At 36.7% G+C, this 16,662-nt stretch overlaps 1 protein-coding gene and 1 long non-coding RNA gene across 4 annotated transcripts in view; one reads left to right on the forward strand and one right to left on the reverse strand.

Moving 5' to 3' along the window:
* Positions 1 to 16,662, forward strand: part of DBT (dihydrolipoamide branched chain transacylase E2) — a 47,186-nt gene that overhangs the window by 8,922 nt on the left and 21,602 nt on the right. The window contains exons 3-4 of one of the 3 annotated variants that reach the window (XM_026497535.4): positions 459 to 534; positions 12,131 to 12,312. In XM_026497535.4, the coding sequence (XP_026353320.1) occupies positions 459 to 534; positions 12,131 to 12,312 (258 nt within the window). Of the gene's footprint in view, positions 1 to 457; positions 535 to 5,111; positions 5,141 to 12,130; positions 12,313 to 16,662 lie in introns of those variants that run through there. The other 2 variants (XM_057310439.1, XM_048220700.2) reach the window with 2 other exon arrangements.
* The window catches only part of LOC113254359 (uncharacterized), a 29,482-nt gene that overhangs the window by 6,296 nt on the left and 6,524 nt on the right, over positions 1 to 16,662 (reverse strand). The gene's annotated exons all lie outside the window — the stretch shown is intronic.

The following is a 16,662-nucleotide window of genomic DNA, read 5'->3' on the forward strand; positions in this document are numbered from 1 at the left end:
AATGATAAGTTGGCAGAACATGGTTTGGAGAGATGAAAATTTTTCAAGTTTTCTAGGTACGGACCTGCCTGATCATTAGCCACTTAGAATGAGAAGAGTTACATGAAGTCAAAAGAGATCTAAGAGCAGGACGCTAGTGGTTATTATAGTTTAATAACAGAAAACGAGGAGATCCAGCTAGCTGGGCCTTCTATACCCTTGTAAAAGAGTATTATTTTGGAAGTTGGAAAATGGAAGTGCTATGGCAGTTATCAGTAGGTCTGTGATGCTGACTAATTTATTTAAATCTTTGATGGTTATGAATGATGTTTATGCTTTTAAAAATTATAAAATATTTTTTTTATCTGTAAAATGCAATTGTTTCTGCCTCTGAGTATATTTTCTCATTTTAGTTGTGAAAGCATCTATTAGGAATACATTACTTATTTAATGACAACATTTCTCATTTGTCTTTGAAGCTCTGCAGGGACAGATTGTTCAATTCAAACTCTCAGACATCGGAGAAGGGATTAGAGAAGTAACTATTAAAGAATGGTAAGTTGGGGCATTTGACTGGCTCAGTCAGTAGAGTATATGATCTTGATCTTGGGGTTGTAAATTCAAGCCCCAGGCTGGGTGTAGAGATTACATAAAAATAAAATCTTAAAAAACATGGTAAGTTATTCTGAAAAAGATTTTAAGTCAATGTAAAAATAATTTGTGTAAAAATAAGTAGGAATTATTTAAGTTGAGAGACTTCTTTCTATAATGATGCTTTTTTTTTAAAAGCAATAAGGTAGTTTGTGTTGCTTATATGTTGTTAATACAATTCATCATACATCATGATATTTTATTTGATGTAATTTCTTAAGGATTATTTTTTCTTCTTTTAAAAAATTTTTTCACCACCCACCCCTCACTTCAGCTGAAAAAGGGAAATAAGCCTGTAAAAGATGTTAACTTGATATGATCATGTGTTTGAATGGCATTTGTATATGGACTTACTATTTATTTCCAGACTATTTTAAAATCATGATATAGTCTAAGCTCTCTTTTACTATACTGAAAATGACCTCAGTAAGAATGCCAGTACATTTGACTCACTGTTCTCTGACAGTTTGCCTATATTTTTAGGATAGGTTAAAATAGAAAAAGAGGTATTAATCAAAAAGTAATTTTGGGAAAGGTTAAAAATTAAAAAAAAAAAAAAAGCCTCGAAACAACCTTCATCATCCTTCTACCTCATTTCCTTCGTCGACCTTTTGGGAAAAAAAAGAAACGCCTCTGGGTAGTGAACGAATTTTTAAAGGTGTCTAGAAGTAGCAGTGAAGATGAACAAATAGATGCTCTCACCGTAGTTTTATACTTTTGAAGATCCTTTTAAGAGTCTGATTCAGCCACCTATACACTCTTCCTCTGTAGTTCTGTTATTGCTTTGTAGGTTAGAAAACAGTAAGAACGTAATTGTACCTTACGGTTATGTCTCTAGTTGCATTGTGGGATTAAGGAAAGAGCGATGGACGTCAAATCAGAAGAGCCTGACTCTGGGGGCACCTGGGTGGCTCAGCCTTTAAGAGTCTGCCTTCCGCTCGCGTCATGATCCCAGGGTCCTGGGATTGAGCCCTGCATCAGGCTCCCTGCTTGGTGGGAAGCCTGCTTCTCCCTCTCCCACTCCCCTTGCTTATGTTCCCTCTCTCTCTGTCTCTCTGTCAAATAAATGAATAAAATCTTTAAAAAAAAAAAAAAAGAAGAGCCTGACTCAAACTTATTAACCTATCTTGCCTGGGACTCACTTGGTCTCTCCTGAGCATTGATTCTTAATGTGTAAAGTGGGGGAAATAGTACTTACTCTGCCATCTCATAAGGGTTATTGAAAGGCTCAAATAATATAATATATAGAAAATGCCTTTTAAATCTGCAGAGTATTATGTACATTTATGCTATTGGTACCTTTCTTTCTAAGACAAACACTAGGCTTTGTAGATTTTAAATTTTTTAACATTTCTTAATTTCTACCTCTTATTAATTCTCTAGACACGTATGTTTGATACAGGGTTTTAAGGTTCTTGGAAAAGGAGATTATTTCATTGCTAATGAAAATTAATATTTCATTAAATGAGAAACACATATTGGTTAAGGTTTTTCAGAAGTTCTTTAAGAAATATTAAGAGCTTTCTTGAATTCTGTGTGCTTTCTCCCTAACTTAATATCTACAAATCTTAACTCAAGGGAAAAAAATATATGTATTGTAATGCAGTTGGGGGCACCTGGGTGGCTCAGTGAGTTAAGTGTCCAACTCTTGATCTTGGCTCAGGTCTTGATCTCATGGTTGTGAGTTGGAGCCCTGCATTGGGCTCCATGCTGGGCATGGTCTACTTAAAAAAAAGTGTGTGTGTGTGTGTATATATATATGTGTGTGTGTATGTATATACACACACACACACACACTATATATATATATACAACATGCATGTATGTATACACTATATATAAATATGTGTATATATAGAGTGTGTATACTATATATATAGTGTATATATACATATACAATGTATATATACACACACATATATATACACACTGTATATATATATACACTATATGTATATATAACATAGTTGGTAAAATGTTAAAAAGCAGAATTGTGTGCTACTCACTGAGAATAGAAATTCGAATGCGTAAGGAAGCATGATTTAACATTATGTAAGTGGCAGTAAAACATTATTTATTCTTCAAATTTGTAGCAGCAAATATATGGATAAAGAAGAAAAATACTTCAATTTCAAAGAGCCTTTGACCAACTTCCAAAACAAAAGTTTGCATTATATACGCGCTTTTGTCTTAAAGTCAGTTTTGTCTGATAGTAATAAAGCCAGTCCAGCTCTCTTTTGGTTACTGTTTGCATGATTTTTTTGGTGTGTATGTGTGGTATATGCGTTTTGTGTGTGTTGTGACCATATAATTGGAAGTTTATTTATGGATTTTCTATTTTGTTCTGTTGATCTACATGTCTGTTTTTGTGCCAATACCATACTGTTTTGATTATTATGGCTTTGTAATATAACTTGAAGTCTGTAATTTTGATCCCTCCAGCTTTGCTTTTCTTTCTCAACATTACTTTGGCTATTTGGGGTCTTTTGTGGTCCCATACACATTTTAGGATTGTTTGTTTGTTCTGTGAAAAATGCTGTTGGTATTTTGATAGGAATTGCATTAAATGTGTAGATTGCTTTGAGTAGTATAGACATTTTAATCATATTTGTTTTTCCAATCCATGAGCATGGAAGACCTTCCCATTTCTTTGTATCATCTTCAATTACTTTCATCAGTGTTTTATTGTTTTCAGAGTACAGGTCTTCACCTCTTTGGTTAGTTTTATTCCTAGATATCTTCTTATTTTTGGTGCAATTGTAAATGGGATTATTTTCTTAATTTCTCTTTGTGTTGCTTCTGTAGTGATATATCGAAATGCAACAGATTTCTGTACATTGATTTTGTATCCTGCAACTTTACTGAATTCATTTAGCAGTTCTAGTAGTTTTTTGGTGGAGTCTTTTGGGTTTTCTGTATAACAGTATCACATCATCTGCAAAAAGTGAAAGTTTTCTTTACCAATTTGGATGCTTTTTATTTTTGTTGTTGTTGTTGTCTGATTGCTGTGGCTAGTACTTCTAGTACGATGTTGAATAAAAGTGAAGAGAGTGGACATCCGTATCTTGTTCTTGACATTAGGGGAAAGGCTCTCAGTTTTTCCCCATTCAGGATGATGTTAGCTGTGGGTGTTTCATATATGGCCTTTATTATGTTGAGTTATGTTCCCTCTAAACCTACTTTGTTGAGGGTTTTTATCATGAATAGATACTGTGCTTTGTAAAATGCTTTTTCTGTGTCTATTGAAATGATCAGATGGTTCTTATCCTCTTATTGATGTGATGTATCAATAAGACTTCTGTTTGTTGGGAGTTTTTTTCACTGATTCAGTTTCTTTGCTGGTTGTCTGTCTATTCAAATTTTCTATTTCTTCCTGATTCAGTTTTGGTTTATATGTTTCTAAGAATTTATCCATTACTTCTGGGTTGTTCAATTTGTTGGCAGATAGTTTTTTATAATATTCTTTTACAATTGTTTGTATTTTTGTGGTAGTGGTGGTTATTTCTCCTCTTTCATTTGTGATTTTATCTATTTGAGTCTTTCTCATTTTTCTTGATATGTCTGGCTAGCGGTTTATCAGTTTTATTGATTTTTTCCAAAAGAACCAGGTCCTGGTTTCATTGATCTGTCCTATTTTTTTTTTAATTTCTGTATCACTTATTTCTGCCCTAATCTTTTTTATTTCCTTCCTGATGGTTTTAGGTTTTGTTTGTTGTTCTCTTTCCTAGCTCCTTTGGGTGTAAGACTAGGTTGTTTATTTGAAACTTTTCTTGCTTCTTGAGGTAGGCCTATATTGCTATAAACTTCCCTCTTAGAACTTCTTTTGCTATGCCAAAGGTTTTGGACCTTGCGTTTTCATTTTCATTTGTTTCTCCCCCCCATTTTCATTTGTTTCTATATACTTTTCTAATTTCTTCTTTTATTTCCTGTTTGACCCATTCATCGCTTATTAGCATGTTGTTTAACCTCATAGTATTTGTGATCTTTCCAAATTTTTTCTTGTGGTTGACTTCTAGTTTGATAGCGTTGTGATCAGAAAAGATGCATGGTATGACTTCAGTCTTTTTGAATTTGTCAAGGATTGTTTTGTGGCTTAATATGTGATCTATTCTGGAGGATGTTCCACATGTGCCTGAAAAGAATGCATATTCTCCTGTTTTAGGCTGGAATGTTCTGAATATATCTGTTAAATCCATCTGGTCCAGATGACTGCCACCATCTTCCTGTCTTGCAGGGTGTCATTCAAAGCCATTGTTTCCTTGTTTATTTTCTGTTTAGATGATCTGTCCATTGATGTACGTGGGGTGTTAAAGTGCTCTACTATTATTGTATTATTGTTGATTAGTTCCTTTATTTTTGTTACTAACTGTTTTATGTATTTGGGTCCTCCCATGTTGGATGCATAAGTATTTACAATTTTATCTTCTTGTTGGATGTCCCCTTACTTATTATATAATGTCCTGATTTGTCTCTTATTATAGGCTTTGTTTTAAAGTCTGTCTCAACCAATGTAAGTATTGCTACTCTGGCTTTCTTTTCTTTTCTTTCCTTCTTTTCTTTTTCTTAAGATTCTATTTATTTATTTATTTTAGAGAAAGAGAGCACGAGCGGGGGAGGGACAAAGGGGGTGGAGAAAGAATCTCAAATAGACTCCATGCTGAGCACGGAGCCTGATGCCAGGGCTGGATATCTAGACCCTGAGATCATGACCCAAGCCAAAATCAAGAGTTGGAAGCTCAACTGACTGAGCCACCCAGGCACCCCATACTGCAGCTTTCTTTTAACATCCGTTTGCATGAATGGTTTCTCTGTCCCCACTTTCAGTCTCCAGGTATCTTTAGGTCTAAAATGAGTCTCTCGTAGGCAGCGTATAGATGGGTCTTTTTTTTTTTTTTTGATCCATTCTGTCACCCTATATCTTTTGATTGGCATGTTTAATCCATTTACATTCCAAGTAATTATTGATAAATATGTATTTTTCACCATTTTATTGTTTTGTGGTTGTTTCTGAAGATTTTCTCTGTCTTTCTTTCATGGTTTACAGTTTTTCTTTAGTGATTTATTTGGATTTCTTTCTCTTTATTCTTTGCATATTTATTAGTGGGTTTTTTTTTTTTTTTAAGATTTTATTTATTTATTTGACAGAGATAGAGACAGCCAGCGAGAGAGGGAACACAAGCAGGGGGAGTGGGAGAGGAAGAAGCAGGCTCATAGCGGAAGAGCCTGATGTGGGGCTCGATCCTATAATGCTGGGATCACGCCCTGAGCTGAAGGCAGATGCTTAACCGCTGTGCCACCCAGGCGCCCCTATTAGTGGTTTTTGATTTGTTGTTACCAAACAACAAATTTTGTATATACAACAAGGTTTGTATATAACATCTTCTGCATGTAGCAGTGTAAATTAAGTTGATGGTCATTTAGGTTTGAACACATTCTTCTCTCCTCCCCACGTTTTAGGTATATATTGTCATATTTTATATCCTTTTATTTATGAGTTCCTTGACTGATTTTTTTATAAAAATATTCATTTTTACTGCTTTTGTGTTTCCCACCGTCATACATACAGTTTCTCCTTTCCACTCAGAGTCTCTTTTTAGTTTTTTTTTTTTTTTTATTTGACAGAGACAGCCAGTGAGAGAGGGAACACAAGCAGGGGGAGTGGGAGAGGAAGAAGCAGGCTCCTAGCAGAGGAGCCTGATGCGGGGCTCGATCCCAGAACGCTGGGATCACGCCCTGAGCCGAAGGTAGACGCTTAACAACTGCGCCACCTAGGCGCCCCACTTTTTAGTATTTCTTGCAAGGCTGGTTTAGTGGTCATGAACTTCTTTAGTTCTTGTTTGTCTGGATAAGTCCTTATCTTTCTTTCTATTCTGAATGATAGATTTGATCACTAGAATATTCTTGGCTGCAGATTTTTTCCATTCAGCACTTTGAATATATCATGCCAAGCTCTTCTGGCTTAGAAAGTTTCTGCTGAAAATCCCCTGATAGCCTTATGTGGTTTCCCTTGTATGTTACTGTCTTCTTTTGTCTTTCTGCCTTTAAAATTTCTTTAACACTATTTTTTGCCAATTTGATTACATTATGTCTTGGTGTGGATCTGCTTTTGTCAGTTTTGATGGGGGTTCTCTGTGCCTCCTGGATCTGAGTATCTTTTTTTTTTCCCCAGATTAGAGATGTTTTCAGCTATTATTTCTTCAAATACATTTTCTGTTCCCTTTTCTCTCTCTTTTGGGACTCCTATAATATAAATGTTATTACATTTGATGGAGTCTCGGAGTTCCTTAAGTCTATTCTCATTTTGCATAATTCTTTTTTCTCTCTTTTGTTCAACTTGCTTACTTTCATTTCATTACTGTGTTTTCTAGGTCATTAATTTGTTCTATTGCTTCTTCCAAACTGCTGTTCATTGCATCAAGTGTGTTTATAATCTATTGTACTCTTCATCTCTGATTGGTTCTTTTTTATCTCTGTGTTAAGGGTCCTACTGATGTCTTGCACTCTTTTCTCAAGTCCAATGAGTATTTTTATGATTATTGCTTGAAATACTCTATCAGGCATGTTACTTATATCTCTTTCACTTAGATCTCCAGCCATGTTCTTGTCCTGTTGTTTCATTTGGGTCAAATTTCTCTGTCTTCTCATTTTGTTTAAGTCTCTGTGCCTGTTTCTTTGTGTTAGAAAAGTCAGCTACGTCTCCTGTTCTTGAGGGTAATGGCCTTATGAAGAAGAGGTCCTCTAGTGCCTTGCCATGTAGTATCCCCTGTTCCCCAGGGCCTGGAGCTTCTGGGACTGTCTCCAATGTGCGTTGCATATGCTCTGCTGTTTCATCCTGGCCACTTTATCCTTTAGGCAGTTTTCTGCAGAGGCTGTTTTTGCCTGTTGTGGGCAGTATTTGTTCCCTGGCCTGACTGTGGTGTTTTTGTTTTTTTTTTTTTTAAAGATTTTTTATGTATTTATTTGACAGATAGAGACAGCCAGCGAGAGAGGGAACACAGGCAGGGGGAGCGGGAGAGGAAGAAGCAGGCTCCCGGCAGAGGAGCCTGATGTGGGGCTCGATCCTAGAATGCCAGGATCACGCCCTGAGCCAAAGGCAGACACTTAACGACTGAGCCACCCAGGTGCCCCAGACTGTGGTGTGTTTTGACTAGGTGTGCTCTGTTCTGCTTGTGAAATGAGACCTGCTGCCAAGGCTCTGCAAAACTCCCAGATTGGGAGATACAGTGTTGGTAGGGGTTTGAGCCAGTCTTTTGGGGGAGAGGGGTCCACCATCGTGGAACCTAGGCAAGCGTGACCAGAAAGGGTGGTTCCACTGGAGCATGGAGTGTAGGAGGTGTTGGGACTTGGTGTAAGCATGCTATGTAGTGAGTGTTGTCACTGCACTGCCTCCGGTTGGTAGTTCTGTGCTTTTGCTGAGGGGTGGGGTAGGGAAGTCAAACCCACCAGTTCCTTTGTTCCTGGAAGGTTCTCTCTGTGAATGCTGCCTCTCTGGGATGTCCTCTGAAATGAACAAATAACCTCCCATCTTGTGACCCAGGATGTTCTTGAGGTCACTGTTTCCATGCTGTATGTCTGCAGGCTGTTTGCCCTGCCTTCTCTCCAAGAGCAGCCCCAATGCCTTCAGGCTCTACCTGAGCAAGCCCACTGACCTTTACAACTCTGGGCTTTAAGCCCTGCTTGTAGCAAGAACTCCCGAAATTCGGCCCCTCTCACTTTCCAAGCCAGTTACTGTGGGAATTAGTTTTCCCCATGCACTTCCACATGTGCTAGTCTGTCTCTCACCCTGCTCTGCTGTCACAGCTACCTCCCAGCTGCTGCGGCCTATATGTTTCTCTCTCAAACCATGTCTGTGCACATCCTACCTTCATTGATGTGGCCTCTTCTCTATGTTTAGTTGTGGGGTTTGTTCTGCCAGTCTTAAGATTGATTTCTGGGGTATGTAGGATGATTTGAGGGTTATCTAGTTGTATTTGTGGGACGAGGTGAGCCTCGGGTCCTCCTGCTCTACCACCATCTTCCCCTCTTGCATGATATATGTTTTGCATCCTTTTACTTTTAACCTATTTGTGTCTCTTGTACATAGCATATAGCGGAATCGTTTTTTTGAAATCCATTTTTCTAATTTATGCCTTTTATTGGCACGTGAAGATTCATATCTGCCATTTTGCTATTTGTTTTCTATGTGTTTTATGTGTTTTTTGTTCGTGTATTTCTCCCATTAGTGCCTCCTATTGTGATAAATAGGTATTCTACTGTACCATTTTAATTTCCTTGTTTCTTTTACTATATATATTTTTTAGTTACTTTCTTTTTTTTTTTTTTTTAATTTATTCGACAGAGATGGAGACAGCCAGTGAGAGAGGGAACACAAGCAGGGGGAGTGGGAGAGGAAGAAGCAGGCTCATAGCGGAAGAGCCTGATGTGGGGCTCGATCCCATAACGCTGGGATCACGCCCTGAGCTGAAGGCAGACGCTTAACCGCTGTGCCACCCAGGTGCCCCTAGTTGGTTGCTCTGTGGTTTAAAAAACAATGTAGATTGGATTAATACCAACTCAGTTTCAATAGTACATTAAAAACGTTGCTCCAATATACTCCTTCCCTTCTCCCCTCCTTTTTTGCTGCTATTGTCATATGTATTACATGTTTAAACATTATAAGCCCATCAACAGTTTTTAAAATATTGCTTTATGCACTTGTTTTGTAAATCAGATAGAATTAAAAAGGTATACAAACAAAATATAGTGTCTTATATATTTACCCATGTAGTTATCTTTATTAGTGTTCTTTATTTCTTCATGTGGATTTGAGTTACTGTCTATTGTCCTTTTATTTCAGCTTGAAGGACTCCTTTCAGCATTTCTTGTGGGGCGGGTTGCTAGCAAAAGTTCTGTTTTAATTTATTTGAGAATGTATTTATTTCTCCTTCATTTTTTGAAGCATAGTTTTGCTAGATTAAAGATCCTTGACTGACAGTCTGTCTTTTCTTTCAGCACATTGAATGTGTCATTCAACTGTCTTTTGGCCTCCATAGTTTCTGACTAGAAACCATCTGTTAGTCTTACAAGGTTTCCTTTACATGATGAGTGGTTTTCTCTTGATGATTTTAAGATTTTCTCATTGTCTTTGAAAGTTTGGTTATGCTGTGTCTAAGTGTGTTTTTTTTGAATTTATCCTACTTGGACTTTGTTGAGCTTCTTAAATATATGTACATTAATGTTTTCATCAAGTTTAGGACGTTCTTAGCCATTATTTCTTCAAAGATTCTCTTTATTGATATTCTTTATTTGGTGATGCATCATTTTCTCCTGTGTCCCTTTAATTGTTTAGATGTGGTTTCCTTTAGTTCTTTGAATATTTAATTGATTTAATTTAACTTTTATTAAAGTTAATTATAACATTAATTATTGTTAATTAACATCTGGGCATCTTCAGAGATGGTTTCCATTGACTGCTTTTTTTTTTCTCTACACAGGCCGTACTTTCTTTTTCTTTTTCTTTTTTTTTAAAGATTTTATTTATTTATTTGACAGAGAGACAGCCAACGAGAGAGGGAACACAAGCAGGGGGAGTGGGAGAGGAAGAAGCAGGCTCCTAGCGGAGGAGCCTGATGTGGGGCTCGATCCCAGAACACCGGGATCACGCCCTGAGCCGAAGGCAGACACTTAACGACTGAGCCACCCAGGCGTCCCACAGGCCATACTTTCTGTTTCTTTACATGTCTTGTAATTTTTTGTTGAAAACTAGATATTTTACATAAAATAATGTGAAAGATATGTGGTAAGATGTGTGGACATCTTATTACACAGGTCTTCCTTTTAAGAACCTCTTGTTTGCCCTAACTTTTATCATTGCCCCAGCTAACTACAATTTTGAATTGCTGTGGACGGTTTTCAGCAAACACCGTGAGGGAACTAAGTCAGGTCAGACAAGATTAAGCTCTGTGAAAGGAATTTTTCCAGAGACCTGCCCAACATGTCAAATAGTGACTGTTCTTTGGGAGTATAGGTTTTTGTGGAACTCCAAACTTGGGTCTGCCCTTGCTATGGCTGTAAGGCTGCTGATTTTCAAGACTAATGCTGAGCTGGGGAAAGGAGAATGAGAATAGAAGAAGTTAAAATAAAAACTAGGGGGTGCCTGGGTGGCTCAGTCAGTTAAGCATCTGCCTTCTGCCCGGGTCATGATCCCAGGGTCCTGGTATCGAGCCCCATGCTGGGCTTCCCAGGGAGTCTGCCTCTCTCTCTCCCTCTGCCCTTCCCCGTTTGTGCTCACTCTTTCAATCTCTCTCTCTCTCAAGTAAATAAATCTTTTTTAAAAAAAGAAAACTAGCTGTTTTTAATGAGGTTCAGTCACTTTTCCTGAATAGGTCTTTCTTGATTGTTGCAAGCCTTACAGTAATTTCTAGAATTCTGAAAAAGTCAGTTTTTAACAACTTTTGCCAGTATACTTGTTGCATTTATAGAGGAGCAGAATTCCAGAGGTTCTTAGTCTACCATTCTAGAAGTGTAAGTCCTCTATAGGTGCTTTTAAGCCTAGTTTCTATGTGATGGGTGATGTTTTATTATGTACTGAGAACTAGTTAAGACAGGAAGACAAGGAATGAGAATGACTGAACAATTATTTTAATGAAGAATTGGTGGTAGTAAGTCAGAAATGTGCCAGATACATCAAGAATGGTATTAGAATCAAAATTATATGTTGTTTTTCAGATTTGGTCCCATTCCTTCTGTTCTGTTTGCTAAGAATATCTAGAAGAGCCTGGGGCGGCTGGGTGGCTCCGTCAGTTAAGTGTCTGTCTTCGGCTGGGATCATGATCCCGGTGTCCTGGGATTGAGACTCTGTCGGGCTCCCTGCTCAGCGGGGCGCCTGCTTCGCCCTCTCCCTCTGCCTGCCACTCCCCTTGCTGGTGCTCTCTGTCTCTGTCAAATGAGTAAATAAAATCTGAGGGGAAAAAAAAAGTGAATCTAGGAGAGCCTTATAAAGCATACCTAAGATGATTAAGGAGAAAAAGGGACTCATATACAAGGACAGATTAAGATAATTCTAGAAGGAAAGACTGAGAGAACTCAATCCAAAATTAATGAAATTACAAAGAATATGCTTTAGGGATATCAATTTTTGGACTTAATTATGGAATAATAAACAAATCTTAAAGTTTGATGAAGGCTAATATAAAATAATAGAAGGAAATAACATTTTAAGAACATATCTTTAGAATTTCTTCCAAGAAATGGGTGAGGCATAACACCTGAAAGTGTAATTAAATTTTGGGATTATAGATCTATGAATGGTTTTTAAATTTTTACTATTTCTTGGAGATACATCAAAGAGACTCTGGAAGCCTTTATAGTCTTTCTGAAACATTCTTTGGTACACCATCTGCGACTAAATGATGTACTAGATGGATACTGATCTAATTCAGTGTAGCATTTACATTAGGCTGATTAGTATTATATACTTAAAATTATTCATGTAAAAGTGTTTTGTGTCTTTTTTTTTTAGGTATGTAAAAGAAGGAGATACTGTGTCTCAGTTTGATAGCATCTGTGAAGTTCAAAGTGATAAAGCTTCTGTTACTATCACTAGTCGTTATGATGGAGTCGTTAAAAAACTGTATTATAATCTAGACGATATTGCCTATGTGGGAAAGCCATTAGTAGACATAGAAACGGAAGCTTTAAAAGGTATTGTAAATGTGTTCATCTATTTTGCCGAATTGATTACTGCTGTCCTTTTGTTATTGGGTACCAATTAGAAGAGATATTTACTTTTAATGACTTATAGGATTTAATTTGGTGGTTTAAAAGCTGAAATTAGGAAAATAGAAAAGGTCCTCTGTGATGAATGATTATCTTCTGACTAGTTACCATGTTAGAAACATATACATTAACACTTAATTTATCTGGAGGCCTGCCTTCTAGAAACCTTCGTGTTCAAAGAATCAATAGACTTTCTCAGGAATTAAAGATTCAGGCCTTGAATCCTCGTCACTAATAACAGAAACTGGAGTAGGTGAAGGGTTAAATGTAATAGTGGGATCATTTTGTTTGCCACTGATTCAAAAACAAAAACACTTCCTTGGGGGTGCCTGGCTAAGTCAGTCAGTGGAGCATGCAACTCTTGATCTTGGGATCGTGAGTTTGAGCCCCACGTTGGGGTAGAAATTACTTTTAAAAATTAAATATTAAAAAAACCCCACAGTCTCATTGGTAATGGTTACGAAAACCAAACTTGCTGAAGAGAACTGGAAGAGAAAAGAAAGGAAAATTGTAATGAAAAATGAAGAGATTAGCATTCAGAAGAAGCAGTGACCATGGAACTTAGACGCAGTAGATGGCCTGACAAAAGTGAATCTGTTGTGACAATGTTGCAAAGGAAAACTAAAACAGTAGGCTCTCTGAGTGGTGGCAAACCGCTGTCTACCTCAGAAATTCCTTATGGCATTGTTGTGATACACTAAAGTTATGTCACCTAGGAAACAGCTTTGCCATCAGGGATTGGGCGGGGTGGGGGGCTGTGGCATAAGTTTTGTGATGCAACCCTAAGCCAGCAATCTATCTGGGAAGGGCTGAAATAGACATTTTAGTAGTGTAATTCAAAAGTCCAGAACAAGTCTGAATTACAGACTTCTGGTTGACTCATAGCTCTGCAGACTGTATCATTAACAACAACAACAACTAATATCATAGTCATACTTTACAGTTTATAAAACGTTTCGCTTTTATTTTATTTATCCTTAAGTATTTATCCTGAAGTATTTCAGTTTAACAGATGAAGAAACTAAACACAACCTATAAAGGTTGGGCGATTTGCCCAATGGTCAGTGACAGAGCCAAATTTAGAAATCAATGGCCTGTCTTTGTCCAGAATATTTTATACTATGACATGCTGCCTCCAAAAGTTGAAGATGGCTTATTGAAGCCTTCTTATTATTTATTATTTTCTGCTATAAAAGCAGGATATGTGCATTGTAGCAAGTTGTAAAATTCAGAAAATTAAAAATAAGAAAATGAAAGTATTCCTACTACTCAGAAATTACCACTTGTAACACACTAGTGTTAAGACATTTTTCTAAGCACACAATTATGCATTGAAATAGTTTTTACCAAAGTAATGTATTCTGCTTGCTGTATTCTAATCTGTTTGCTTAACTAGGTATGTGTTTTCATGACAGTACATTTTCATTTTACCTGATAATCAGACTGTATTTAAATTTCCCCAGTTGCTCCCAAAATGTCTTTGAAATTTCAGTTGGTTTGTTCAAACTGAGGTCCAATATGGGACCAGACATGGCCCATGATCTCTTTTCACATGACTCATACTCTTTCCCATTTTGTTTCGTGACACTGACTTGTGGACAGGACTGTGCCATTTGTTTTGCAAAACGTCACATCTTTGGGATTTGTCTTATTGCTCCTTCATGGTGGTTCTTGGGTGGTTCCTACCATTCTTATAGTTCCTGCAAACTGGAAGCAAGTTTGAAAGGCTAGGTTCAAGTCAAATATTTGCCTATAATACATCATGATCACCATATATAGCTTCACATCAAGACACGTCTAGATGACCTGCTATAGTGATGCTAAGTTTAGACAGTGGATTAGGATAATGATAACCCTTGCCCCACCACTGTAGTTATGTTTTACCTTTTGCAGCCTGGAAGTTATCTATATGTTGTTACTTTGGCACTATGTAGATAGTTTTTTTTTTTTTTTTTTTAAAGATTTTATTTATTTATTCGACAGAGATAGAGACAGCCAGCGAGAGAGGGAACACAAGCAGGGGGAGTGGGAGAGGAAGAAGCAGGCTCATAGCAGAGGAGCCTGATGTGGGGCTCGATCCCAGAACGCCAGGATCACGCCCTGAGCCAAAGGCAGACGCTTAACCGCTGTGCCACCCAGGCGCCCCTGGCACTATGTAGATAGTTTATAATCATTTGAGAATCCTTGTCTAAATCGACAGTTGCTTTAGGGGTTGTGGAATGATGATTTTTTGATTCTGTCATTCTTTTTACATTGTTAGCTGGCATTCTGTAAAGTGGAGCTTCACCCTCATCAACTGGGCCTATTAGTTACTCCGAAATACAGTTCCTACTGGAAAGACAGAATAAATGCTTAATTTTTTTCCCTTACCAAGGAGTTGCTTTTAATAGTGATATTAAATTTCCAACTTTCTCTTTGTGTGTATTCAGTTGATTTGCTGTGTTAAATCTATTATAATTGTTCTTTTTCATGCTGAAATTGTTAATAGTAGTGACCATTTCAGGGTGGCTCCTATGCGTTCTTACACATGACTCCATTAATTTTCAAAAACTTTCTTGCTTTTGGCACAAGAAGAAGATTGGGACTCACCTTGTATGTTCCCTACCCGAGATCTGGAATTATCCATTTCTTCAAGGCTCTTGTTCCTTGTAATGTGGAGTGGACAAGAGACCATAATTTAGGTAGTAGGGGTGCTTCCTATTATCTTGATTCCAAATTTCTATTGAAAGGCATGATTTAAGAATATTGAAAACAAAAAAGAATTTCCTTTTAAAATTACATGAAACACAAAATTATTTTGATGGATCAATGACTATTATTATTATTATTATTATTCAGTAAGGACCTAAAAAGGCAAGAGGGTTATACTCTTGGCACAAACTGAGAGCGCTGAATCCTAACCACTAGACCACCAGGGAGCATCAGTCTGGGCACAAACTGAGGCAAGCAAAGATGCTGAGCACTATTATGGATGTCATTAAATTAGAACACCCAGTCAGGTGTTTTAGGCCAGATTAGATACCAATTTAGGCCATCCAAAACAATGAATTATTTGTATGAACAAGTAAACAATCGAGACTTATAGGGTTTTTATTGTTTGGTTTTAGAGTTTATTTTGGCATTTTCAACGAGATTCAACTTAACAAGTCTTGATATATAGCAAAATACAAAGTCAAAGAGCTGTTTCAGAGTAGGGGTGTTTTTTCTAGAGAATTGTTTCACAAAAATTAATCTCCTATGTAGCATGAATGAATCTCAAAAATGTATGCTGAGCAAAAGAAACCAGACAAAAAAGAGAACATGCTATATGGTCTATGTGCATAAAATTTTAGAAAATGCAAACTAATACAAAGACCAAAAACTGATTAGTGGTTGCCTGGGTATAAGGAATCTCTTAGGGGCGGTGGATATGTTCCTTATCCTGATTGTTGTGATGGTTTATAGGCATATGCATATTTCAAGTTTATCAAGTTTTATATTTTACGTATGTGAGGTTTATTTGTAAAAAAATGAGATTGCATAGGTTATGTTCAGAATAAAAATTATCTGTTAATATTCCTCATAGAGAACTGATCATTTGCTAGCTATTCTGTTTTGTTTGCTAGTCAGAGTGTAATCTGAACAATTATTTTACATTGTAGTTTTATTTTTGCATATATGCCTTTTTGCTCTTATATTTGTGTTTTATTGTATTTTTTTACTGTGAGAATAAACTATGTATTATAACCTATATATAAGCAAACCGCTAGAACAGTAGATTCAATTTAATGAGACATTTATATATGACTCTCCTTAATTCAGAAATGGGAAAGGTTTCTAAATATTTTTTATACCTTTTCTTCAGCAGGAATTTGTAATAATATTCAATTTGTTTATATTGTTTTTTTCTTTCGTGCTAGTAAAACCAATTATACTATAAATCAAAAATTAGTGAACATAAAGTCTTTTAGAAGCTGAAGATACATTATTTCCATTTTACAGGTGGAAAATAATTATAGCATAGAACTATCAAGGGTATAAGAGATCAAAACTAGACATCTTAATAGTAGTATTGGAAATTAATCCTGTCTTCTAATGCTTGTTTAAATGATACTCTGTGGTACTGTCTTTTTTGTGTGTGTGTGTGTGTGTGTGTGTGTGTGTGTGTGTGTAACTATCTTTTGTAACATGGTGTTGTTGTCTGCTTTTCGAGGCCAGAATATCAAGGATAAACTGGACTCACTTATGCTACCTTGGATGTGTGACATTTAGAAGGCATATACTGTTGTGCTCGTG

This window comes from Ursus arctos, unplaced genomic scaffold, assembly GCF_023065955.2.
Source record: "Ursus arctos isolate Adak ecotype North America unplaced genomic scaffold, UrsArc2.0 scaffold_12, whole genome shotgun sequence".
In the NCBI taxonomy this organism is placed as follows: Eukaryota; Metazoa; Chordata; class Mammalia; order Carnivora; family Ursidae; genus Ursus; species Ursus arctos.